Below are 27767 nucleotides of genomic sequence, written 5' to 3' on the forward strand. Positions count from 1 at the left end.
ACATTTAATAAAAAAAAAAAAAAAAAAAAAAAAAAAAAAAAAAAAAAAAAAAAAAAAAACCACCCCCGCCCCCGCCCCGCCGTGGGGGGGGGGGGGGGGGGGGGGGGGGGGGAATCCCTGCGAGGAGCGGTGACTGACAGTCACCGCTCTCTGCAGGGAGATGATCGAGAAGTCAGGGATCGGCAGCATGTGTTCGCTCACTTCCCGATCAATAGAGCCGACCTGTGACAGCTTCATTGTCACAGGTTGGCTTGAATTATGGGGATGAGTGTTTTTCACTCACCCCATAGTTCTCCTTTAACTATACTTATACAACTGTTTAAGCCAACTGTCATCCCTGCCCCCTCCAGTTTTAGCTATGGCCACCACTGGAAACCACTCAGATTAGCAGATGACCTCCTCCAAGTGTTGTGGACGGTCTACACTGAGTGATGCTATCAAACTCCACCGACCCAACGGGTCACACAGTACTGTGCATGTGTTGCTTTTTCTCCATAAGCCCTGATGGAGACCTTACCCATGAAGCCATAGAAAGTAAGCTACCAGTAAATCTGAATCAGAGAGTCTTTTCTGTGTAATAGGCCCTTAGGCTGGACTTTTTCTTTTGAGAGTTCAAAATGCAATACAAGTTCTTTTAAAAAAAACATAATTGTTCCTTATAACTGTAACCTACCAATGTTGGCTTCTGCCAGGATAAGATATACGGGCACTAGTTCCACCGATGTCAGCCCGTGTACATCTATACTGAATGACAGAGCATGGGTGGCTGCTGGAATGACATCTACATGGCGTCCTTCATACAAGAGTCTGTGAGCTTCCTTTGTGGTCAGGTCAATCAAGTGTTTCTGCAAAGGGAAGAAGATTTACTGAACTTACTGTCTGTTAGTCTATGGCGGGGGTTGGCAACCTTGGCACTTCAGCTGTTGTGGAACTACAAGTCCTATGGAGCATTGCAAGACTCTGACAGTCATAGGCATGACTTCCGGCGGCAGACCTCCTCCAGAACAGAACATACAGGGGTACAGGTACTCTTAATTACTGGAATGCACGGACACTCATAACCACACATACACACATGCTCACATTTGAACTCGATGGACTTGTGTCTTCATTCAACCTCAAATACTATGTAACTATGTATGATGTAGTTTCATCACAGCTGGCATGCCACGGTTGCCTACTCCTCTTTTATGCATATCAACTACCCCACCAAACAGCTAAATACAATGTTGAAACACATACACTGAGTGGCCAGTTTATTATGACCACCTGACGTTTGTAGGCAAATTAGCTATAATTTTGCGCTGAAGTTGCTAGAGGGCCAGACCATTATAAATAGGGAAGCAGGTTGTTTACCACGACAGTAGAAGTGATTTGTTTCTGAAGATATGGGGAAACAACGCGATTTAACAGCCTTTGAACGTGGGATGATTGGTGGTGCTCGGAGCCATGGAGCGAGTATCAGCAAAACAGCAGAATTCGTTAAATGTTCAAGAGCAGCTGTTGTTAAAGTGTTTAAAGACCGGACTGTCAGCCGAAAATCTGGGTCTGAACGTGCGAATTGTGGCCGTCAGCAACTAGTCAATGTTAGGGCAGAACGGAGAGTGGCAAGACTGGTACAAGACAACAGAAGGGCAACAGTGCAGTGTCAGATTCCTTGCATCACCTTTCAACATCTCGTGGAGTCACAAGGCGGCCCAACAAAGTCATCTCGTGGCCCAACGAAGTACTGATGGGGTGGTCATAATAATCTGGCCACTCAGTGTATATAGGAAGTGTTTTTCTGCCAGTGGTGCACCACAAATGCATGGCATGACCCTGCAGACCCCACACTAATGCTCCTGCTGCTGCCTCTCCTTCTACTGCTAATCAATATACCCACCCCATTGTTCTCTTCCATCTGCAAGCTCACTCTAAGGCTAGGTTCACATGTGAGTGATCCTGAGACGCACCATCGTGTTCGAGTGCACAAAGCGATTTCAATGGGGTGACATCCGCTCGGCAATCGCAAAAAAAAAAGGTACAAGTACCTTTTTTACGACACACGACACGCTGCTTTTTTAGTGTTCCATTGCACAAGCGGTATCGAGGTGGGAAACCACGAGATCTGCCCGGCAAGACCGGGGTGCCATTACAAAATAAAGGCACCGCCAGCGTGATCAGCAGTGGTGGCCAATTCTGTGGCCGCGCGGTTTTGTGCACGATTGCTGCTCGGACACGGATCGCCCATGTGTGAATCTTGCCTGAGTTCCTCCCTCCTGTAAGCCCATCTAAGCACACGCCACCCATCAGTTTGCGGAGTACGCTCGCTTACTGCAAGACTGATCTCATCTTCCAGCTTTCAGAGACAAATCATTACATAGATTGCTTTCATTTACTTACACTGGCTGAATGATAAATGATTTGTATGACACTGGAAGGAATACAGCGGTGACTGAAAAGGGGTGTTTATAGACAGCATTGGGCTGCAGCTGTGCTTCAAGGAGATCTATTTACTCCACATGCTTCTTCACTACTAGGAAATACAGTTACAGCAAAATACAAAAATAGAGACAAATAAACGAGAGGAAATAATAAATGGTACGATCTCCGTTTCCTGTACAATCAGACACACACACATAGACTGAACGATCTCCGTTTCCTGTACAATCAGACACACACACATAGACTGAACGATCTCCGTTTCCTGTACAATCAGACACACACACATAGACTGAACGATCTCCGTTTCCTGTACAATCAGACACACACACATAGACTGAACGATCTCCGTTTCCTGTACAATCAGACACACACACATAGACTGAACGATCTCCGTTTCCTGTACAATCAGACACACACACATAGACTGAACGATCTCCGTTTCCTGTACAATCAGACACACACACATAGACTGAACGATCTCCGTTTCCTGTACAATCAGACACACACACATAGACTGAACGATCTCCGTTTCCTGTACAATCAGACACACACACATAGACTGAACGATCTCCGTTTCCTGTACAATCAGACACACACACATAGACTGAACGATCTCCGTTTCCTGTACAATCAGACACACACACATAGACTGAACGATCTCCGTTTCCTGTACAATCAGACACACACACATAGACTGAACGATCTCCGTTTCCTGTACAATCAGACACACACACATAGACTGAACGATCTCCGTTTCCTGTACAATCAGACACACACACATAGACTGAACGATCTCCGTTTCCTGTACAATCAGACACACACACATAGACTGAACGATCTCCGTTTCCTGTACAATCAGACACACACACATAGACTGAACGATCTCCGTTTCCTGTACAATCAGACACACACACATAGACTGAACGATCTCCGTTTCCTGTACAATCAGACACACACACATAGACTGAACGATCTCCGTTTCCTGTACAATCAGACACACACACATAGACTGAACGATCTCCGTTTCCTGTACAATCAGACACACACACATAGACTGAACGATCTCCGTTTCCTGTACAATCAGACACACACACATAGACTGAACGATCTCCGTTTCCTGTACAATCAGACACACACACATAGACTGAACGATCTCCGTTTCCTGTACAATCAGACACACACACATAGACTGAACGATCTCCGTTTCCTGTACAATCAGACACACACACATAGACTGAACGATCTCCGTTTCCTGTACAATCAGACACACACACATAGACTGAACGATCTCCGTTTCCTGTACAATCAGACACACACACATAGACTGAACGATCTCCGTTTCCTGTACAATCAGACACACACACATAGACTGAACGATCTCCGTTTCCTGTACAATCAGACACACACACATAGACTGAACGATCTCCGTTTCCTGTACAATCAGACACACACACATAGACTGAACGATCTCCGTTTCCTGTACAATCAGACACACACACATAGACTGAACGATCTCCGTTTCCTGTACAATCAGACACACACACATAGACTGAACGATCTCCGTTTCCTGTACAATCAGACACACACACATAGACTGAACGATCTCCGTTTCCTGTACAATCAGACACACACACATAGACTGAACGATCTCCGTTTCCTGTACAATCAGACACACACACATAGACTGAACGATCTCCGTTTCCTGTACAATCAGACACACACACATAGACTGAACGATCTCCGTTTCCTGTACAATCAGACACACACACATAGACTGAACGATCTCCGTTTCCTGTACAATCAGACACACACACATAGACTGAACGATCTCCGTTTCCTGTACAATCAGACACACACACATAGACTGAACGATCTCCGTTTCCTGTACAATCAGACACACACACATAGACTGAACGATCTCCGTTTCCTGTACAATCAGACACACACACATAGACTGAACGATCTCCGTTTCCTGTACAATCAGACACACACACATAGACTGAACGATCTCCGTTTCCTGTACAATCAGACACACACACATAGACTGAACGATCTCCGTTTCCTGTACAATCAGACACACACACATAGACTGAACGATCTCCGTTTCCTGTACAATCAGACACACACACATAGACTGAACGATCTCCGTTTCCTGTACAATCAGACACACACACATAGACTGAACGATCTCCGTTTCCTGTACAATCAGACACACACACATAGACTGAACGATCTCCGTTTCCTGTACAATCAGACACACACACATAGACTGAACGATCTCCGTTTCCTGTACAATCAGACACACACACATAGACTGAACGATCTCCGTTTCCTGTACAATCAGACACACACACATAGACTGAACGATCTCCGTTTCCTGTACAATCAGACACACACACATAGACTGAACGATCTCCGTTTCCTGTACAATCAGACACACACACATAGACTGAACGATCTCCGTTTCCTGTACAATCAGACACACACACATAGACTGAACGATCTCCGTTTCCTGTACAATCAGACACACACACATAGACTGAACGATCTCCGTTTCCTGTACAATCAGACACACACACATAGACTGAACGATCTCCGTTTCCTGTACAATCAGACACACACACATAGACTGAACGATCTCCGTTTCCTGTACAATCAGACACACACACATAGACTGAACGATCTCCGTTTCCTGTACAATCAGACACACACATAGACTGGACGATCTCCGTTACCTTCCTCTGTAATAACTGCTCTGCAGAATGGACCCTCTCTTCTGCTGAGGTCAGGAACAGGACGGCTGTCCGCACAGGGATGAGGAGCTGGCATATCTTCTCATGAATACTAGTCCAGTCGGCCTGCTGGTGGTCCACATCGCTGGTTACCAAAGAAACAAAATATTCAGCTCTAAATCTGAACTCTCTCTGCATCTAACGCACAACACAACCTGCAATACCGATCTGGAAGAATGGCCATTTCCAAGAAAGAAAAAGACAATGCAGAAAACAAACACAGCACACCGATAATGCACTTCAAATGTTTATTGAGGTCAAAGCGCAACATATCATCCGCCAGAGTTTTGGGGCCATGGGGGACCCCTTTCTCCAGGGGGTACAAGGTGACAAAGGCAAAACAATATTCTACAATTACAAAATAAAACTGGGATTTGGGACTTCCATGGTGGTGATCACTAAGGGCGCAGACCACCGCACACCAATGCAAAAATAATATATCCCAATTTATTTATTTTTTGTTAAAATCCTGTCACTGCTTAAATAATAATAATAATAAAAGCAGTAGTGATGATAATAATAATAATAAAATAATACTATTCTCATTATTATCATCACTATTATTATTATTACTAATGTTGTTACTATTATTATTTTTATTATCTACACTGTTGCTGTTATTATTATTACTAGGGATGCACCGATGCCAAGTACAGTTAGGGTTGCCACCTGTCCAGGATTCACCCGGACAGTTCGGGTTTTGACTGATGTGTTCGGGTTTTATGGCAGCAGAAACCCGGACACAAGATATCAGGCACACAAGAGAAACCAAAATTAAGATAGGGGCTACTGGCCCCCCACTGAAAATAGTCTCAACATTGATAATTACATATGAAGGTGTGGCACTATTTACATATGAAGAAGCCGCAACTCATTCTTCCAAGAAAATTTCCGCGTGACGCTAGAGTGTTCGGGTTTCGATGGAAGAAAAGGTGGCAACCCTAAGTACAGTACTCGGTACAAGTACAGATACTTTTCCAGCTCCAGGACTAGACTAGAGGAAAATTCAAAAGTTAGGAGGCAGCTGTCATTTGTAAGGAGCATACGGAGCTTCTGGGATTTGTACATCTCTGTTTTAATGATTTTGTTTTTATAAACATAAATAAAGGGATGCACAGATACCATTTTTCCAAGTACAAGTACTGATAGTTGCTTAAAGGAGGACTATGGGGTAAGTGTTTTTCCCCATAGTTCTCCTAAGGGTCACGGGAGGACATAAACTAGCGTCCTCCCGTGACCCAAAGCTCAGTATATTGCGAGCTACAGCTCGCAGTATACTGAGACCACCACAGCCGGGATGGATCCTGACATTACTGTCAGAGGCGTAACTAGAACCTTCAGGGCCCCGGTGCAAGAAACCATTAAGGGCCACCCCCCCTCCCCCCAGCCGCCATGGCACCGCATGGTTAACAGAAAGGCTGACGAGGTCCCCAGCAAGAAGAAGGGCTTAGGAGGGAAGTGGAAGGTCCCGGGGGGGGAGTGGAAGGTCCCAGGGGGGGAGCGGAAGGTCCTAGGAGGGGAGCGGAGGGTCTCAGGAGGGGTAGCGGAATGTCCCGGGAGGAACTGTTGAAATCCACCCATCTGCGTGAGTGACAGCTGGCTCTGCCTATCCAGAGGCAGAGCCAGCTGTACCCGCCCCATCAGTTTCACCAGTCAGCGCTGGAGGATCGGAGCGGGGAGGAGGGGAATCCCTGCAGGTAGCAGTGAGTGACAGTCACGACTCTCTGCAGGGAGATGATGGAGAAGTGAGCGAGCGCCGGTATGTGTGTGCTCACTTCCCGATCTCCTGAGCCGACGTGTGACAGTCTCATTGTCACAGGTCGGCTCAAACTATGAGGCTGAGTGAAAATCACTCACCTCATAGTTCTCCTTTAAGTCCTCACAGATACAAGTACTGATGCATTTTTGTTTAGTGTCATGTGACAGTTTTTCTAAAACAATGAAGCCTAATGATTTCAGGACAGTGGTGGAGCACCAGAGCCAGGTCCCAGCTGCATTTGGACGCACGGATACGCCGACATGAACGATCCCATACATTGCTATGGGGACCGTTCATGCGACCGCGTGGGTCCGCCACGATCTGAAACTCCCCCGCCCGAACTGCTCCCTATTTTTGCCGTGCTGATCAGTGCAGTTTCCATAAAGGTTTCAATGGAACCGCGCTGATCAGTGCGGTTTTTGGGGTTTTTATTTGCGTTTCAGCGTTGAAACGCAACTAAAAGCTCCCCAAAACTCCCTTGCGAGATCAGTGTGGTAGCCGCGCTGATCCACAACCGCCCTGGTGTGAATGAGCTCTAAAGGAAATTGTACAATCAGATCGTAAGGTGTGCAGTAAGCTTAAAGGAGAACTATGAGGTGAGTGCTTTTCACTCACCTCATAGTTCTAGCCGACCTGTGACAATGAGACTGTCACAGGTCGGCTCAGTAGATCGGGAGGTGAGAGAACACATACCGGGTTCGCTCACCTCTCGATCCTGTCATGGCTCTCTGCCGTGACAGGGGGAGGGGCTGGATTCCCCTCTCCCCGCTCCGATCTGCCAGCGCTGACTGGCGGAACGGACGGGGGAGGGGGCGGGTACAGCTGGCTCTGCCTCTAGATAGGCAGAGCCAGCTGTCACTCACGCAGCTGGGCGGATCCCGTCGTCTAAGGCCCCGTTCACATATAGCGAATTGTCGCGCGATTTCCGCCGCGATATCGCGCATTTTTGCCGCGCGATATCGCGAGAAGTCGCCGGCCAATGTTATTCAATGGAGCTGTCTTAACTCCATGTCGCGCGTCGCTCGTCGCGGTCGCAAGTCGCTTCTACCGGACCCTTTTTTCGGCGGATTTTGCGCGATTTTGCTTTTTTTCTATGGAGCCCGACGGGGAAGGTCGCGCTACCGTCGCTGGAACGTCGCCCCGAAAGTCGCGCTATCCCGGCCGTGCGGATCCGCTGCAAAAGGTATGTCGCTATATGTGAACGGGGCCTAAGTCGGGATCCGCTCCGGCTGCGGCGTCTCAGTATACCGCCAGCTGTAGCTCGCGGTATACTAAGCTTAGGGTAACGGGAGGACGCTAGTTTGTGTCCTCCCGTTACCCTAAGGAGAACTATGGGGAAAAACACTGACCCCGTAGTTCTCCTTTAACTGTGTAAACTAGTTTTGGATGCTGACAGATGAAACAATGTAATACCGGGGTAGGTAACCTCAGCACTCCAGTGGTGGAAATACAAGTCCCATAAGCCATTGCAAGACTCCAACAATCACAGGCAGAGGTGTGATGGCATTATCATACCCTGATATAGAGCAATACTTAAAAACATTAAAATTGAATCATGGGAACATTTTCTTGCCTGGGACATGCTCAGCTATGTGTCTCTGTTCATACCTTCACGTTCCATGAATGCGTGCAAAATGCGAGCATTGACGTGTATTCACGGAACCCGTAAAAAATGTGCATCGCGCTTGTGGTGCCATTACTTATTAACGGCACTCCAAATGCGGGTGGGAATACTTGCACTTTTCCGGCGCATTGACGCACGTTAAACACGTGGTGAAAAAAATGCAGTATGCCTGTAATAGAATCTGCTGCATGAGCTACTTTTCAGCGTTTGTCGCACGTGCAGAATCCATTGAAACCAAAAGCAGGAAAACATGAACGCAAACACGCATGAACGTTCGCAACCGCGAAACCTGTTCATGGAATTTGAAGGTGTGAATTGGGAGTAAAAGCAACAGGCACGACTCCCTGCACTGTGCAATAACATGGGCTGAATGCATGGTTCCCATATGCTTAGTGCAACGCTATGGTGCCCTTAGTGCATCGGGAGACCCATAGAAGTCAATAACTAGTGCATGCAACATGCGTTTCAGTGCATTGGCAACATGCGTTTCATAAATCTTTGTTCAATGATTGTTACCTCTATCCACTCCAAATACTCACGTAATAAAAAGCATTGGGAACACGCGTCAATAAATAAAGGAAGCGTGTGTGACACATGACATAACGCTCTACTACCCACACGCATAAATCATAATGGGCACCTGGAAGAAGCTTTTTGCTACTCAGCCACCATAGTGATCTGCAAAGGAACATTCACAGGAGGCATACGGAGGTGGCTGTCACTCGGCACTTGAAAATACTAGTTGCCTGGCTGTCTCTGGATTCTATAGTGAGTATCTGATCTGGATCAATCTTGTGGATTAGGAAGCATGAAGCCAGAACTCTACACCTGCATACTTGAATGGGATTAGCATGACAGCCAGGCAGCTAGCATTTACAGAAACAAAGTCAGCAATGGACAGCTTGCATTTGTCCAAAATCAACCCGATCAGATGCAGCAACTATAGCAGCAGCTCCTGCTTGTCATGTGCACACCATGGGAGCATGCCTGTGCAATGCTGGCTGCCTGCTCTGTACATACCAGTAATAGGTGACCTTGCAGTCAGGGCACTGGATATAGGCCGGGCTGTGGCACAGCTCACACGACAGCTTCACCCCTTTGGGGTTGGATAGAGGGTTCACAGCCGCCATTTAAGATGCCCAGCGATCAGGAATCACACCCAGAGCGGCCTGGCTCGTCGTTGCTATGGACGCGCAGATTGGTTGTTAGGGAGTCTGATGACGCGCGCCCTCTGGTGGAAGCACATGGAGTGACCGGCTGATGATGAATGGATTGCAGGGTTGATGGTTGGGTAGCTCTTCAGTTACACATTCCAATCATTGCTCCAGCCTTCTATTATAAACAAATACAATACAAAACGGATAGATCTGTGGGTATTTTTATTTGTTAGATTAATTTAGAATTTCCAACTGTACATGGCAAATAAATTCATTAAAGGTACGACACAAGGACGCCGTTTGAGCTTACATTACTATTTTTTAAAATATATTATTGATATGTGCTTATCCTAACCCTTTTGTTGCCAAGGCGTTTTCATGTTTTTGCACACATGTTACAATCCACATTTTAGGCCTGAAAATTACTCCCCCCCCAGTCACATATTTACTCAAAGCACAGACCCTGTAGAATAAAATGGCGGCACTTACACCTTTTTATGTCGCATGATATTAGCACAACTCTTTTTGAACCCCAAAATTTCAGTCAAAATTACATTTGAGTTACTTTTAGTGCACAGAAACACAACGTAATACCCATTTTGTTTGTAAAATCTATTAGATGATATAGGTTACAACGAGTAAATAGATATCCAACATGCCAAGCCTAAAAATTGCATGCGCCTGTGACAAAATATAGTACCTCAAAAAAACCTGTACAGGTCATCAGTTTAGTGTTAGCCATGAATATTGGCCTTAGAATGATTGATTTCACTCTGACGTAAGTGGCGATACCCAACATGTGTAGCGCAATCGCTGTTTTAGTACATAGGTGCACTCGATAAGTGTTTACGTTACTATGCGCACATTCATGGGGGACATTAAAATTATATTTGTATTTTTACATTTGTTTTATTTTACATTTTTTTCTTAAACTTTACTTCATTGCTTTTACATAGGGGCCTACAAATCTCCTCTGTAATAGCATAGTAGTGGTGACGGTTACTTTTTAGGGTGACATTATGAGTCTATTAAGGTGGCCATACACTGTACAACAGTGTACGATCTGCCTATCTTGGACAAGCAGATCGTACTTGCGATCATCGCAAGCCCGCCCCACTGAGGGGCGGGCTTCCGATGACTGCAATGCTGAACGGGCAGTGTGCTCGTGCGCACACCGGCCCGTTCGGCAGTTGTCGAACAAGCAAGCCACTAACCCGCCGAGAATCATACGATTCTCGGCGGGTTTTCCAGCCTGCTTGTTCGACGGAAGACGTGCGATCGTATAGTAGAAACGGTTATTATTTGTTTTCATTGCAGGGATGATTTTATTATGTTTTGAAAATATTGAATGATTTGGCTACTTCACACCATCCTGAATGCATCCTGGCCTGATTGTGGCCTGAGGCGCCTGAACGCACTGGTTCGCATTTCGGCCGGCTCACTTTGTTTTGGGGCGGGAGGGGGCGTGGTGGTGCATTGAACTCAATGCCATCTCCAGCCCCACTGCGATCGGCCGCATGGGAACCCAAGGCACATCAATACCTGCGGTCCGGTCCGAAAAAATGCTGCAAGCACTATTTTTTCTGACTGGACTGGAACGCAGGCACCGATGTGCCGTGCGTTCCCGTGCGGCCAATCGGATTGCGGGTGGAGGACGTGACTGCGGAGCCATTGAGTTCAATGCACCGCCACGGCCCCTCCCGCCCCAAAACAAAATGAGCCGGCCAGAATGCGATTCAGCGCGTTCCGGCCGCAATTGGGCTGGAACGCACCGAGGGGGGTGTGAACTAGCCCTATGGCCCCGTTCACAACAGGGCCAAGTTTAGTTGCACATTTGTTTCCGCCCTGAAACACATGCAAATCAATACCCCATGTATTCCCCATGTATTCCAAACCTTGTCAACTCTTTTCTGCCTTCAAGTCCAGAGCCAGCATATGTGTAGCTTCAACACCAGAGCCAGCATATGTGTAGCTCCCATATTATCCTCTTCACTGGTAGACATAAAAGAGGCGAGTATGGGAGGAGTGGACAAGGGAGCTGGAAAGCAGGAGGTCAATGGATGAGCGGAGGGGACGGTTAGGGTAATACTTTGAGACAAGGTCTGCGATATATCCGGGGGCAGAGTTGTGGATGGTTTTATAAGTGACTGTTAATATTTTGAATTTTATAGTATATATATATATATAAAATCTGCAGTGTTTTACAGATGTGTGCATTGTTGCCCTCTAGTGGCCATTGGAAGGTGTATCATCTTCATTACAGTCTATGGCAAGCACACAGTAAGAGGGAATTTATCAAAACTGGAGCAGACAAAATCTGGAGCAGCTGCGCATGGCAACCAATCAGCTTCTCTCTTTCATTTTCAAACCTTGACTGAACAAACTGAAGATAGAAGCTGATTGGTTGCCATAGGCATTTGCTCCAGTTTTGATAAATTCCCCCCACTGGGTTTTTATTGTACTCGTATTCCTAAAACCAATTGTTCTCGTGACTTCACAGCTGTCACATATTTGTTGTTTCCTTATGATTATAATTTATATACAGATAGCTGCAATGCATATGTGATTATCAAGGAAGATTGTAAGCTCTCACAGGCAGGGCCCTCCTTACCACCTTGTCTTGATTTGTATTGTAACCCTAATGTCCTCCTTATGTTGTAAAGCGCTGCGCAAACTGTTGGTGATATATACATCCTGAATAATAATAAAAAAGACTTTGAACAGGAACCAAGCAGGGGTTTAACAACAATTCACGAGGGTCCCATAGCAAAATGTTGATGGGATCCCCGGGAACATCTCTCTGTGACCCCTTGTAATGTAATTGATACTAACATAAAGCAGATCTAAATGAAAGGCAGGCAGCCGGAGAGATGTTCTGTATGCTGCTAGGGACCGGAGCTGTGGATAAAAGCTGCTAGGAGAAGAGCAGCAGAGCAAGAAAGTAACCTTTAGGGTCCGTTTACATCCTGACATTGCTGTAACAGGCATGTTATCATGTGAGTTACTACGCAGCAACACATGTAACATCTGGGTTATAGTGCCACTCATTTGCAATGGCACAGCAACACGCTAAAGCAATGCACCTTCGCATCAGCACGCCACAATGCACTGTACTGCAATACCCAGGAAGGGTCAGGTCTTATTTTCTTTCATGTCAATGGGCTGCCTTGACACAACACACAATAACATGCAACATAGTGCCCATGAACACACTGCAAAGATGTAAATGGGCCCTAAACCTTCAAGGGAATCTAAACATAGAAAACAAATTGTGTGCAGGATTTTAATTACAAATATTTAGCTTCTGTAATAATAATTAAGTATACACCGCTACCAATACTAGTATCGGTATCACTGCCGATAACCGAGTATTTGGGCGAGTACTCGCCCAAATGCTCCGATACTTCCTGTATCAGGAAGCCGGGCAGCGCGTCATTACATGCTGCCCGGCTTACTGATTGGCCGGGAAGCCGGCTCCATGCTCCCTCGTCACTTGTGATGACGCGCTGCCCGGCTTCCTGATTGGTCGGGAAGCTGGCCAAATCAGGAAGCCAGGCGCCGTGTAATGACGCATCTCATGACGAGGGAGCATGGAGCTGGCTTCCCGGCCAATCAGGAAGCAGGGCGCTGCCTCATTACACGGCGCCCGGCTTCCATGATTGGCCAGCAACCCGGCTCCATGCTTTCTCGTCACATAGTGACGAGAAGCATGGGACGGCTTCCTTGTTAATCGGGAAGCCGGGTGGCGAGTCTTTACACGCCGCCTGGCTTCATGGCTAATCAGGAAGCCAGGTGGCTAGTCCTTACACGCTGAATGGGACTTCCGGTACTCGGTATCGGCGAGTACCGAAAAATATATATATCGGTATCGGTGCATCCTTAATAATAATTCTGGATTCTTTCCTGCCTGCCCACCATCTTCTTTAGAATGTAGACTGAGCTGTGCATCCCAATGTACATCCTTGGCACGCTTCGGTGCCGGTGTTCTGTCGAGAATGCCGACCCAGTTGAATTTTCCGACCTCACCATCTGCGCTTGTGCACAGACGGCATTAACAAGGAAACAGGGATTTATTTATAAAGTATTAATTTCTAATTGTGACCATTGATAATATGCCATCCACGGCAGTAAATGAGGGATGGCATTATTATGTAATTGCTTACGATATTAATTATGAATGTGCATAAAAAGCCAGCCATCATTTACTTCCATGGATGGCACATTATCAACGGGCACAATTAACAATTAGAAATGAATGCTTTGTAAATTCCTGTTTCCGAGTTAATCCTGGTGTGTGCGCAAGCGCAGATGGTGAGGTCGGCAAATTCGACTGGGCCAGCGTTCTAGATAGAACATTGGAATGAATGGACTTCCATGTGCATGTGCAGGAGTTTTGTCATTCCCCAACACAGCCAAAGACCTGGCACCTGGAAGAAGAAATCGATGTTGGAGCCAACGAGGGGAGGTGAGTTAAGTTCTTTAATTCTCCGAGGTCGCCCAAGCCTGTGCAAAACTGTCAGTGACACATCCCCATTCCAGCCCAATCAGCTGCGGCAGGGGCCTCGCCTACCACAAGTCACTCATTAGGCATTTTTATATCTTCAGGAAAGCTGTTAGGCACACAGGGTTGAGAGCCCGTTCACACCAGCCAGTTTGATGACTTCATAAAAGCATTCCAAATGCATAGAATGCATGTAAAAACACATTGCAATGTATACGAAAACTCAATGCATTGGAAAACACATGCCAACCCAGGTAAACATAAGAGCACTTCCTGTGTGTTTGGTGAGAACCCGCACTGATTACCTGAAATTCGAAAGGCAATAAATCTACAGATGTGTGAATGCATAGGGGATCTGTGACTTGTAGTCCATTCATTCATTCAGAAAGAGTCTGCAGGAGCCAGAGTATTGCACCAGAATGTGCTGGACCCTTAGCTTACCCTTACTCCTGGAGTACAATATGACATGACATCAGCACCACTCTCTGCATCAATATACTGTGAGGGTAGGCCATACTAAGGGGGTGGGATCATGACACCCTGCACTCAGTCTTTCCTCAGTATTTGTGGTTCAGTGACACTGGTAGTCATTCAACCCAGGAGACTGAAGACATCTTGTGGCAAAAAAGAGGTACTACAGGGCATAGCTCCGGAATGACTCTGCAGCCAGAACTGCTCTGAACCCCTGATCTCTTTATTCGTTCCAAGCCAGCAAGTCAAAAGGCAATGAAGTCAAGGCAACAGAGCGATGGCCAGGCAATTAACATTCCAACGGGAAAGCCAGCAATGGCACCCCATCTACTATGCTCAGGTTTCCTTTAAGACACAACCAAATGTGGTTCACATTCTCAGAAGATACCAAATACACCATCAAATTCAGCTGGTAGGCTTTTTTTTATTTACACATTTCACAAAAAAAACAGCGTTATAATGATGTAAAAAAATAACGGCGTCTGCAACGGTTGTTAAAAATAAAAAAGATGGAAATCACTAATAAAATGATAAACTTTTATTGGTCCGCCCAACCATAAGCAATAAATTAGAGATTTTCATAATATATATATTTTTTGGAGATATTATATAGCAGGTGGGTCTCATCTCGACTCCTCGTTTATTGATGAACTACAGGTTTTTCCAGCCCTTGGCATGTTGGGCTGGGAGCTGTAGTCTAGCAACAGCCTGAAGTTCAAGACGGAGCGGCCCTGCCCTCTCTCTATATATTTATATATATATCTGTGCATGCTATGAAAATATTTTGCTCTGTTTTATGGCTTGAAGGCAGACTGTAGTTCCTTGAAAGCAGCTTTTCTCTGTTCCTTGTCTTCCGCTTGCCTCTTTTTCTCCTCTTGCTCCGCTTTGATCTCTTGCTCGAATCGGCTGCCATGGTTAATGGCCTGTACCTGGGGGTTTGATAAATGCACAGTGTTAGAGGGAGGTTGCATGTTCGGGAGGTCAGGATGGGCCCGGCCTCTTCCAAGAAGAAGACAACAAAAATAAAAGAGACATATTCACAAATGAATCTGTCTTACTTGTCAAGGAAGAAAGTGTCTGGAAGAAGTTTTTGTATAACCTATGGTTACCACTAGTCCCCATTTCCCAGGGACAGTCCCCATTTTAAGAGATCTCTCCCCATGAAACCAACATCCCCAGGGGTGTCTCCAGCAGAACTGAATGCAGGTGACACAGAGGAAAAATAAAAAAGCATTTCCTCTGTTGCTTTTTTCCCCTCTGCAGCAGATTCCCCGGAGACATTGCCGGGAACTCACTCCTCAACTTGGGGTTCTGATAACATGGCAGAGGGGGTGGGCCTTTGTGGTCAGCGCTGGGTTGCCAGGATGACCTGTCACACGGGGCGGAAGAGGCTCTGACCAGAGCTCGAAGGCAACGACGGATGGATGAAAATGACGCATCGGCGTGGGGGCCCTGCTTGCCAATCATCAACTGGAGGTGAGGGGGAGGAGCACCACTAACCTTATGTGAAACGCTGACACAGTACAAAAACACAGTATGGAACTTTTTGTCCCCTTGTGTTACTTTCTACTCTGGCCTCTAAACTCTGTGTTACTTACTATTCTGAACTCTGAGCTACTTACTACTTTGACCTCTGCACTGTGTTATTTGGTAATGACCTCTAAACTTTGCATTATCTACTATTCTGACCTCTGAAATCTGCCTTACATTACTACTTTGACCTCTGAACTCTGCATTACTTACTCCTGAACTCTGCATTACATCCTACTGACCTCTGAACTCTGCATTACTTAAGCTTGACCCATGCACTCTGCGCTAAACACTTCTTACCTCTACACTCTGCGTTATCTACTATTCGGTCCTCTGAACTCTGCATTACTTACTTTTGACCCCTGAACTCTGCATTACTTACTTTTGACCCCTGAACTCTGCATTACTTACTTCTGAACTCTGTATTACATCCTACTGACCCCTGGACTCTGCATAACTTACTCCTGAACTCTGCATTACATCCTACTGACCTCTGAACTCTGCATTACTTAAGCTTGACCCCTGCACTCTGCGCTAAACACTTCTTACCCCTACACTCTGCGTTATCTATTATTCTGTCCTCTGAACTCTGTTACTACTGAATTCTGCATTACTTAAAGTAGTATTACATGTTTTTTCAATACTGAATCCACATTAAACAAATATAAATTGCCCAGCAAAGTATTAAATTACATTTTTGCCCAATCACTTACAGTCATCATGTTTCCAAACAACTCCAACACTTTCAGCTCAGCTTCCCTGAAGTTCCTGTTTAGTACAAGATCACAAGGGAGAGCACAGTCTCCAGCAGATGTCCATCTATAAGCTTGGAGAAGGGAAGAAGGAGGAGTGGGGAGCAGGGTGGAGGGGAGTGGGTTGCATTGCTGTGCCAGTGTGTTTGTGGAGACACACACAGCTTACTAGCATACACAAGGGTGTCTCCATAGGACCCTGCAAGGGAAAGGAGTCACCCTAAAACAGTGACAGTGCTCAGGGGACCAGCTGATTCTTCAGGAAGCTAAAAATCTTAAACACTAAGAAGCATCATCCATTGAAAGTGATTTCATCAGCATTTGAATTAGCTTAAACAACGTTTGACTATAATATCACTATAAGCTTGACCCCTGCACTCTGCTCTATAACACTTCTGACCCCTGCACTCTGCTCTATAACACTTCTGACCCCTTTACTCTGCGCTATAACACTTCTGACCCCTGCACTCTGCTGTATAACACTTCTGACCCCTGCACTCTGCGCTATAACACTTCTGACCCCTGCACTCTGTGCTATAACACTTCTGACCCCTGCACTCTGCGCTATAACACTTCTGACCCCTGCGCTATAACACTTCTGACCCCTGCACTATAACACTTCTGACCCCTGCACTATAACACTTCTGACCCCTGCACTCTGCGCTATAACACTTCTGACCCCTGCACTCTGCTCTATAACACTTCTGACCACTGCACTCTGTGTTATAAACACATCTGACCCCTCCACTATAACACTTCTGACGCCTGCACTCTGTGCTATAACACTTCTGACGCCTGCACTCTGTGCTATAACACTTATGACCCCTGCACTCTGTGCTATAACACTTCTGACCCCTGCACTGTAACACTTCTGATCCCTGCACTGTAACACTTCTGACCCCTGCACTGTAACACTTCTGACCCCTGCACTCTGCGCTATAACACTTCTGACCCCTGCACTCTGCGCTATAACACTTCTGACCCCTGCACTCTGTGTCAGCTACTATTCTGGCCTCTGAACTCTGTTACTACTGACCTTAGAACTTTGCATTACTTACTCCTTACTCCTGCACTACTTACTCCTTACCCATGCACTCTGCATTACTTATTCCTTACCCCTGCACTCTGCATTACTTACTCATGACCTCTGCACTCTGCATGACTTACTACTGATTGCTGCACTCTGTTACTTACTCCTCAACTCTATATCACTTACTCCTGACCTCTGAAATCTGCATGACTTACTCCTCACCCCTGCACTCTGCTTTACTTACTCCTTACCCCTGCACTCTGCATTACTTACTCCTGACCTCTGCACTACTCACCACTGATTGCTGCACTCTTTACTTACTCCTCAACTCTAAATCACTTACTCCTGACCTCTGAACTCTACATTACTTGCTGCAGCTTCTGATGCACATGGTGAGAAGCTCGCAGTGTGCAGTGAAATCAGAGGAAGCCATTTCAGTCCAGGAGAGGAGCCGGTACAACCGTGCCAGACTGAAGGGGAGGCCGGAGTGCCTGCATGTAAACGCTGCCTACCTTTGCTTCAAAAAAGCTTTTGGCTCCCTTTACGCCCTCGATTGAGACATCAATTTCGGAAAGTCGGGCGAGAGCGTGCAGCCCGCTGTCTTCCTCCAGCTCCCCTGCAGCGGCTTTGCGGAAAATTAAAAGAAACTTCAAAGAGAGGGGAGAGAAAAGGAGTCAGAATTATTAAAAGATTCTCTGCCTGGTGATGTACTGACGTCCTTCTCATCACACACAGCATCAAACACAGACATTACATAACATGGAGTCTGTGCCGCTCTTCACAATACAGAGGGAACGGCAATGTGGATTTATAGCGTCTTACGCTGGCCACACACACAGCAATTCTGCATCGATTTGTCCAGATTGGATCAGAGATTCGATTGTATACACTGAATCATTTCTTTCCAGGTGAAACATCACTTGTTTGCCTGATGAAGGGGATCCTGTGAGACCCTGAAACGTTGTTTAGAGTGTTCTACTTGCAACTAGTACGTTAATAAACACGTACTGAACTTGCTTTGGAGTGCCGGTGTCCATCCTTTCCTCATATTTTGTCGGAAGCCACCCGCTGACACCTGCTGCACCCACCCTCCATTTTTGGAGCAGCGGCTCTGAGTGCGATGGGTACACGGATTGTACACACACAGATCCGTCACCTTCTACAATTCAAATCACAATCATGTTTTATCTTCATTGTATCAGTTTGTCTGCATTAGCCCAACAGACTGAATACAAAAAAAATGTTTGCTATATCACAGGAGAAGGCAACCTCAGCACTCCAGTTGTTGAGGGACTACAAGTCCCATGAGCCATTGCAAGACTGACAGTCACAGGCATGATTTACAGAGGCAGAGTCATGATGGAATTTGTAGTTCCACCACAGTTGGAGGGCCGAGGTTGCCTACTTTTGCTAACATGTATGCTACAAGCATCAGCCTGTTCAGTCGTTTACTCCAGGGGTAGACAACCTTGGCACTTCAGCTGGGTTGGAACTACAAGTCCCATGAGGCATTGCAAGGCTCTGACAGTTACAGGCATGACTACCAGAGGCAGAGGCAGGATGGAATTTGTAGTCACAGCGTTGCTGGAATGCCGAGGTTGCACACCCCTGGAGTAAATTATCAAACAGGCTGGTGGTTGAAGCATACATGTTATAGCAGGGGTGAACAACTGTAGCACTCTAGCTGTTGTGGGACTACATGTCCCATGAGGCATTGCAAGAGTCTGACACCAACAGGCATGATTCCCAGAGGCAGATGCACGATGGGAATCGTAGTTAAAGCACAGCTGGAGTGCCGAGGTTGCCTACCCCATGTATGCTACAACCACCAGCCTGTTCAACCATTTACTCCAGGGGTAGGGAACCTTGGCACTCCAGCTGTGGTGGAACTACAAGTCCCATGAAGTAGTGCAAGACTCTGACAGCCACAGGCATGACTCCCAGAGGCAGATGGATGATGGGACTCGTAGTTAAAGCACAGCTGGAGAGACAGGGTTGCCTACCCCTGCTATAACATAATTTCCTCTTTGACCATGCCGATAAAACTGACTGAAAGTGATTATCAACTGGAATACAGAAACAACTGGAATACAGAAACAACTGGAATACAGAAACAACTGGAATGAAACCTGCAAGGGCATTTGGACTTTTTGATCTTAAAGGGAAACTCCAGGAAAGCTGCTTAATGGATGAAATGCATATAAATAAGCTGCTTTGATTGCCAATGGATTTGCTGATTCTGGTCAGCCAGTGTGCTAATCTAGTAACCCCTACCACACTGCACAGCCAGACAGGCGCTGGTTGTCCCCCACAGTTTTCTGTATCACCTCTCCCCTTCTATCCTGCTCACCGGGCAATAAATCAGCACCATCACACTGCCCATGGGGCAGGCGGGTGACACAGAACCCTGAAAAGCTGACAACAGAAAACGTGGAGTCACTTACCTGGCCGCGCAGTGTGGCAGAGGTGCTTGAATAACAATATTATGTACAATGTACTATTTTTTTTTTTTTTTCTCACAATGATATGATTTGATAATGAGGACACGTCCTCTATTGGTTGAAATAAGGTGTGGATTATAATAAAATATCCGTTTAAATATTACTATTCTTGACCTACATCCTAATACATCCTTCCTACACAAATCCTAATATCCTAAGTACATCCGAATATAAAAGGGAAAATCCACCTTTAAAAAATAATAATAATAATTGAATACTTCTTCATACAATAAAAAAGATGTGCATTTGTTATTTTGGTATTGTAGCCAGGAAAAGCATTGGAACATCAATCACTAGATGGCGGGCGCAATGCTCTGGCTCCTGCAGACTCTCCCTCCTGTCCCATCAATACAAATAATATAAACTCCTACCAGCTGCCACTATTCTGTATCTACACTATATTAGTAATTCCCATTGATCATCAATAGGTTGGATCGGATGTCGTTATTCCTCCCTGCTGACAACCAATGACAGCCGAGCGTCTACATTATCTCTCGTGACTCTTGTATAGACGATTCCGTGCAGTCCTGGCAGGGGATCGGAATAATGAACAATCCAGCATCGGAACAGAAAAAAAAAAAAAACCTCTGCTGACAACCCAACAGCAGAAAATTCCAACCTTGTCAGTTAATTTTCATTCATCAGACCAGAGACCTTTCACAACAACAGGCTCGTCCTTGGGCTTCAAACATACCTGTCATAGTGCAGAGATCAGAATCCTTCAAAAGCAGATGGTGGAGTGTGCGGTCTCCGTGCGTCCTGCGGTGAAGGATTGTGCGTATTTTACACGTGCCATAACTGAAGTGCACCTTTCCTGAGAATAATGTGGAGGGTGTTTGTGAAGAATGCTAGCTGCCTGACTAATACACCGACCCTCTGAAATCATGTGAGTTGGGTGAGCTAAATTGAGAGCATTCATTTCCCCAAAATTTTGGGCAAATTTGGGAGATTAGGGTACAATTTTACCGTTGTGGAGAAATGCACTTGACCTATGACATCTGAAAAAGATATACATATATTACTAGGGATACACCGATACCCTTTTTTCGGTATCGAGTACAAGTACTGATACTTTTTTTCCCGGCACTCCACGATACAGAATACTAATACCGATGCTGTGTGCCACGATTATCAGGAAGCTGGGCAGCGGATCATGATCAGCTGCCAGGCTTCATGATTGCTTGGGAAGCCGGTGTTCTATCGAAAGAACACCGGCTTCACTTGCCAAGGCTGCCTGTCCACTCAGGAAGCCGGGTGGTGGGTCATTACGTCCTGTCTGGCTACCTCATTGGTTAGGAAGTCAGGCTGCCTAGCAAAAAGTGAAGCCGGCTTCCTAGCCAAGTAGGAAGCTGGGCGGCACGTCATGACCCACCTCCCAGCTTCCTGATTGGCTAGGAAAGTTGGCTTCATTACACAGCGCCTGACTTCCTGACTGGCCATAAAGCTGGCTCCATGCTTTCTCGTCACCTAGTGATGAGACACATGTAGAGGGCTTCCCTGGTAATCGGGAAGCCGGGTGGCGAGTCATTACATGCTGCCTGGCTTCCTTAATGGGACTTCCAGTAAAAAAAATATTGGTACTCGTACTCGAAAAACCGGTATTGGTGCATCCCTAATATATAGGATTATACACATTAGACTATCTTTGTTCTGTGATATCAGCCATTAATGTACCTGTATTATGTGTTGTACATGGCACATAAGCAGTATATAGAACAATATAAAAGATTACAACAGGAACAAAGGCTTCAGTGATTCGGGGCACACAGGAACATGGCTGACACACTGGAATGCCGGGAATGTTTCATTAGCTGGAGATTATTTAACATTCCATCTGCACTATGGTGTATTAGAAGCCAGATACAATGTATATGCATTTGTTCTAACTGGGTTTTTTTTAGATGCTCGGGCTGAAAAAAAAGACACCAGTTCATCGAGATCAATTAAAACTGTGGAAAAAAACCTTGAACCAGCAACTTTGTCACTAAAATCAATCCATAAATAAAGTCCTCCTTGCAAAGAGAACAAAAAACTCTCATTTCTCCTGCTGCCTGCTTTCCCGATCTTTGCAGTGTTTTGGACCTGCTCACAAATTTGGATCGGCTTAAGGTTCTGTACTTATATCTGCCGCCTGGCCTGATTATATATAGAGTGCACACTCAGAGAAGAAAGGAACGCTGAGACATTAGTCCAGAGTAAAATACTTCTGTTTTTATTCTTCTGCTTTTACATGGTTTTATTTAGGCAGCTGAACGCGTATATTTAAGCATAGCATTGCAGAGAAGCATTTTAGTTTATATATTCTAGTTTATCATTGGTTAGATCCATTCATGCATAACTTCCTGCCAAGATGTTTATATCTTTCGTCTTGGGTGTTGTCTGAAGAGGAGGCGCCATCTTAGTTCCTATTTCTAGTGCGTACTTCGGATATGAGGGGGAGGGGGTGCTTAGCACCAATTTCTGAGTAAGGTTTTGAGTAAGGCAAACGAGAGCGAAAAGCAAAATAACATATATATTACAATTGATCTATTGAGATAGGCATTTTGTCATAATCGGACTTAACCACTTCCATTACAGCAGTAGTGAAGACAAATCTAAAGATCCAAAAGTGTTTGATTCCTGGTCCCCCCCCCCGCTGCCCTCATTGGTTCGAACATCCAGCCCCTAGTTCACCAATGTAACCTGTAGGGGCTGGTAGGAGGAACCAAAGAGCATGATTGGGGAAACCAGGAAATTGACACTTCTGGTGTCAGATTCTGCATTATCTTCAACCGGCTCTTTCTCTTGGTGGAGTGGGCAGCAGGAGAGGTGAGTATTCCATGTATTTGTTGCAGCAAGGACTTATTTTAAAGGTTGATTTTAGCGACAGAGCCACTTTGAAACTGCAGCTGACCCAGAAGTAGACAAAAAATCCTAACAAAGTGTGGTCATGATTCCCCCAACAAAGAGAAGGTTCCTTCTTCATCTAAAGAACCAATCAGGGATAAAACTCCTTTGCTCCACCTTAGTAAGCGGTTAATTAGTAATAGTAAAATGCACTTTAATAGATCAGTCCATCCAACATTGATAATTCAGATGGTGGAGACCTGAAACAATGGGAGGTTTCTTTTATTTCTTGGGTTTTAATGAGATCTCTGTGGTTGGGTTCCCTGTTCTATACACCTGCTGTGACCATTATGAGGGGCTCCTACTCTCTCTGCTGGATGTTTTATATTATGGCTATTATAATAGGAGCTGGAACCCACATAGATGGGTGGAAACATCATAAATTCCCAGGTGGACAGGAACAGAGTTGGGAATTTTGGTGGGGGAGATCACACTGTCGTAATATCCTTAAGAAGCCAGGGGCTGACTCAAGCCCACCAGGTTCCATCTACATCCAAAAAATAGAATGACTGTTTTATTTGTTAAATGGTGGACTTGATGTCATCAGCGTTCCAGTAAAGACACCTCCTAGAAGGTTTATTTCATTTTACAAACCTACAGTAATGTTCCTCAGTAACAAAGACCCTAGTGACTCGTCATGTGACATTCCAGCAGTAAAAGCTGCTCTTCAGTCTTCTCTAGTAAGTAGGATGAATCAAGGCCTCTGACTCACCTCCCTGAAGCTCAGTTTTCCATCAAAGTCTTCATCCACTTCCTTAATCATGTCCTTAAGGCCCAGGTGGGTTTGCGGCGCTCCAAGCTTCTCCATCATCCGCTTCAGCTCCATCAGGTCTATGAAGCCGTCCTTACCAGCATCGTACCTGTCACACAAGACCAAAGACAACTGATGATCTTACCACTGCAGGGATGCTGTATACAGATGTTGTGCCCTACGTTCTATATGAGCCAAGTTCAGATTGACAAAAAACAGAGCTTAGCCAGTAACATCTATAGGGCTCATTAACATGGGTGTGCACATCCGTAAAGCATGCACGCCCATGCAGAGACCTGCTCCCGGGAGCGACAGGTGCAGCGTGTAAGTGCGTGCAGCCACATTTTGCATCCCTAAGGGAGGAAGACGCTGCATGCCAACCCAAACCTGCATATGCGTACAGGTCCGGGTGCCCGATGCAGCCGCATCCTCCTATAGGAAAGTACCGACGGCTACATGCAATTACATGCCGCACCTGTCCCTCCCAGGGGCAGGTCTCTCCATGGCGTATGGGTGTGCATGTCCGTGTCAACCCCCTTAGGGTTAAAGCTGAACTCATGGAAAACAGCTAAATACACAAATGAAATACAAATAAAGGAGCTGTGTAACCTGCCTAAGGATTGTACCTGTGTCCATCTTTATAATTGGTATAGACAAAGGTACATGCAGGGGTGTCCCTGAGCCTTTTTGGTATTTGAGGCCGGAGTGGTTTTTTGTGTGTGTGTGTGGGGGGGGTGGGGGTTGGTGTGGGTGGTGCATGCACTCAGGAGTTGGAGCCTGTCTAACTCCTGGCAACCAATGACGTCACTAGTTGCCAGGAGCTGGGCAGGACCCGGCCAGAGCGTCCAAGGTTGCTCAGAGCATACGTATGGCCCTTGCACATCTCCCCACCTGGCTCTTAGCAACCTGGGACGCTTGGACCCGAAAGGGGGGCGCAGCAGAGGGACTCAGCAGAGTGCGCTGGCAGCATTGATTGCAAGTCACTAGCTTGTAGTTCATGCATTACTTCCGCCAGCCCCATAACAGAAGGTCTGTACCTCAGTACAAACCTGGGGCTGGGAGTACACGATGAAGAAGCCTGGGCACTGCGCCTGTGACCTGCACTGATCACAGTTGCAATGCTCTGCTGGCTTGATTGCAAACATTTAATAAATGCACATTTGTCATTAATTAATTTCAAAAGGTAGATTGTGCCTTTAAAAGACACTTGGTGCCAGAGGGAATATTTGCAGCCGCTGAGAAAGAAATTGCTGACCTCCTGGGATTTTCACACACTGCAGTCTGTGGCGTGTACAAAAAAATGATGTGAAAAACAAAAGACATTCAGGTTTGCAGCATGACTTTGTGGATGACAAATCTACGGCCGTCAGATGCTATCAAGGTAGGACCAAAATCCCTGAGGCTGGATCAAACCTTTATGTAGGGGATTTTTTATGAGCATAATTAACAATCACATATGTCTGTTAATGCTAGATTTAGTTCAGATATTTTGTTATTTTGGGATTCGGGTCCAAAATTTAATTCGGTTCGGGTTCAGACGAAATCCAAATTTCTGTTAGTTTCGGATGGGTTTACGAATATGCATTACGACTACCACAGAAAACCAGATATTAATACTAAAGCTGAACCTCCTAGACCCGAATGGCATTTTGGATCCGAATTAACATTTCGGAAAATTCATATGAACTTTGATTCAGAACGAAACGAATGGCACATGTCTAGTTCATGCTTTGCCATCAACAACTGGCCCTATAATTCGGGGGCAGGCAAACTAGGCACTCCAGCTGTGGTGGAACTACAAATCCAACGATAGTCACAGGCATGACTTCCAGAGGCAGATGCACGATGCTATTTGTAGTTTCTACACAGCTGGAGTGCCGAGGTTGCCTACCCCTGCTATAATGTATGATGCACATATTTGAACTAGCACAATGACTGACCTATCTACATGCGCTAATGCAGGTTAAAAAGCATTGGTGTGAATGGCCTCTGAGAAACATTCCTGCCCCCGGTTATTTCCAGGGATTGAAAAGGTCCCTGTAAATAAACGGCACACTACCCCATTTTGAACTCGCTGGCCGTACTAGGATATAGGCAGTCATAATCTCACCCGCTTCCTGGGAAGATAACACACGCTTCAATGCATTAAGGAAATAAAAAAATGAAAGATGGCCGGGTGGGTTCACTTTATTTTTGTGCTATCTTTCCATTTCCCATCACCCCCCACATAGGCACGAACGGCATCAAAACAGGGATGCTATTTGTAACATCCGCACTCTATAATTATTCCCATTATCTAGGGCTAATTGTTCTCGCTGCCACAACCGGCTCAGCAGCTGACATCAGCAGTGGCTTTGGTCAAATTATCCTCATTTTACATATGTCCTCACTAAGCCGAGTGCAGCACACACACATCCCCAGTGCACAAAGGGAAAAACATTAAAAAAGCACTCTGGGGAAACAAAACATGTACCCTTACAGTGGGTCTACCCCCGCACTGTGCTTTGACGGAGCTCCATCCATACATGCATTGCTTGTACAGCTCTTTTGCGCTCCCTGTAGAGGTGCCAGGAGCCAGAATATGACATCACTCTGGTCCAGACACCACTACAGGGCATGTGAGGGAGTTGTACACACTATATCCCCCGCTCACCCATCACCCCCTGCACACACATCACCCCCTGCACACACATCACCCCCACACACCCAATATTCACTGCATACCCATCACCCCCTGCACATCCAATATACCCACACACCCTGCACATCCATCACTACCACACACCGAATACACCCTGCACATCCATCACCGCAGCACAAGCAATATTCCCTGCACACCCATCACCCCCACACATCCTGCACATCTATCAGCCCACATACCCATCATCTCCTGCACACCCATCACCCCCACACACCCAATACTTCCTGCACACCCATCATCCCCTGCGCAAACATCAACGCTGCACATCCCTCACCCCCTGCACACCCATCATCCCCTGCAAGCACATCACCACCGCACATCCCTCACCCCCTGAACACCCATCACCACCGGCACACTCATCACCCCCTGCCCACTCCTCACCCCCGCATACTCATCATCACCTGTACACACATTTTCGCCGCACATCCCTCACCCCCTAAACAACCATCACCCCCTGCCCTCATTCCTCTGCCCGCGATTGTTAGAGTCTTGCAATGCCTCATGGGACTTGTAGTTCCACAACAGCTGGAGTGCCCAGGTTGCCTACCCCTGCTCTATATAAACTGTACCCTCAGTATGTATCATGTAAAAGGAGAGAGGGGGGGAGTGATTTAGACACAAATCCGCACTTAGCAGGGCTCTTCTTTCTCTTATAATGATACTCCATTCATTTTTCACTAGAGTAGCTTTTGCAATGTGTAACAGAGCGGAACGATGCGGCCTTCAACACTCTGGGAGGGGGTGGGGCAAAGTTCAGCCTGGCGCTATGTAAAGGAGGTCAACATCACATATAGCTATCCTCTTGCTGGATTGCATTCATCCGCACCACCGGAGATCCAGTATTAGGCTCTCCCTGAAGGTAGTCTCATTTGCATAGCGCCCCCCCAC

The 27767-nt window shown here is 46.1% G+C and overlaps 2 protein-coding genes across 2 annotated transcripts in view; both read right to left on the bottom strand.

Moving 5' to 3' along the window:
- Window positions 1-9787, bottom strand: part of ZMYND12 (zinc finger MYND-type containing 12) — a 20540-nt gene extending 10753 nt beyond the window's left edge. The window contains exons 1-3 of the mRNA XM_018552624.1: window positions 9620-9787; window positions 5160-5301; window positions 674-845 (exon numbers count right to left, since the gene is read on the bottom strand). Of these exons, the coding sequence (XP_018408126.1) occupies window positions 674-845; window positions 5160-5301; window positions 9620-9729 (424 nt within the window). The 5' untranslated portion in view covers window positions 9730-9787. The remainder of the gene's footprint in view (window positions 1-673; window positions 846-5159; window positions 5302-9619) is intronic.
- Window positions 9788-15328: 5541 nt separating this feature from the next.
- The window catches only part of LOC108783935 (EF-hand domain-containing protein D2-like), a 20797-nt gene continuing 8358 nt past the window's right edge, over window positions 15329-27767 (bottom strand). Inside the window, exons 2-4 of the mRNA XM_018552647.1 lie at window positions 24140-24287; window positions 18553-18687; window positions 15329-15657 (exon numbers count right to left, since the gene is read on the bottom strand). Of these exons, the coding sequence (XP_018408149.1) occupies window positions 15523-15657; window positions 18553-18687; window positions 24140-24287 (418 nt within the window). The 3' untranslated portion in view covers window positions 15329-15522. The remainder of the gene's footprint in view (window positions 15658-18552; window positions 18688-24139; window positions 24288-27767) is intronic.

Source organism: Nanorana parkeri, unplaced genomic scaffold, assembly GCF_000935625.1.
Source record: "Nanorana parkeri isolate BGI_ZX_2015 unplaced genomic scaffold, ASM93562v1 scaffold94, whole genome shotgun sequence".
NCBI lineage: Eukaryota > Metazoa > Chordata > Amphibia > Anura > Dicroglossidae > Nanorana > Nanorana parkeri.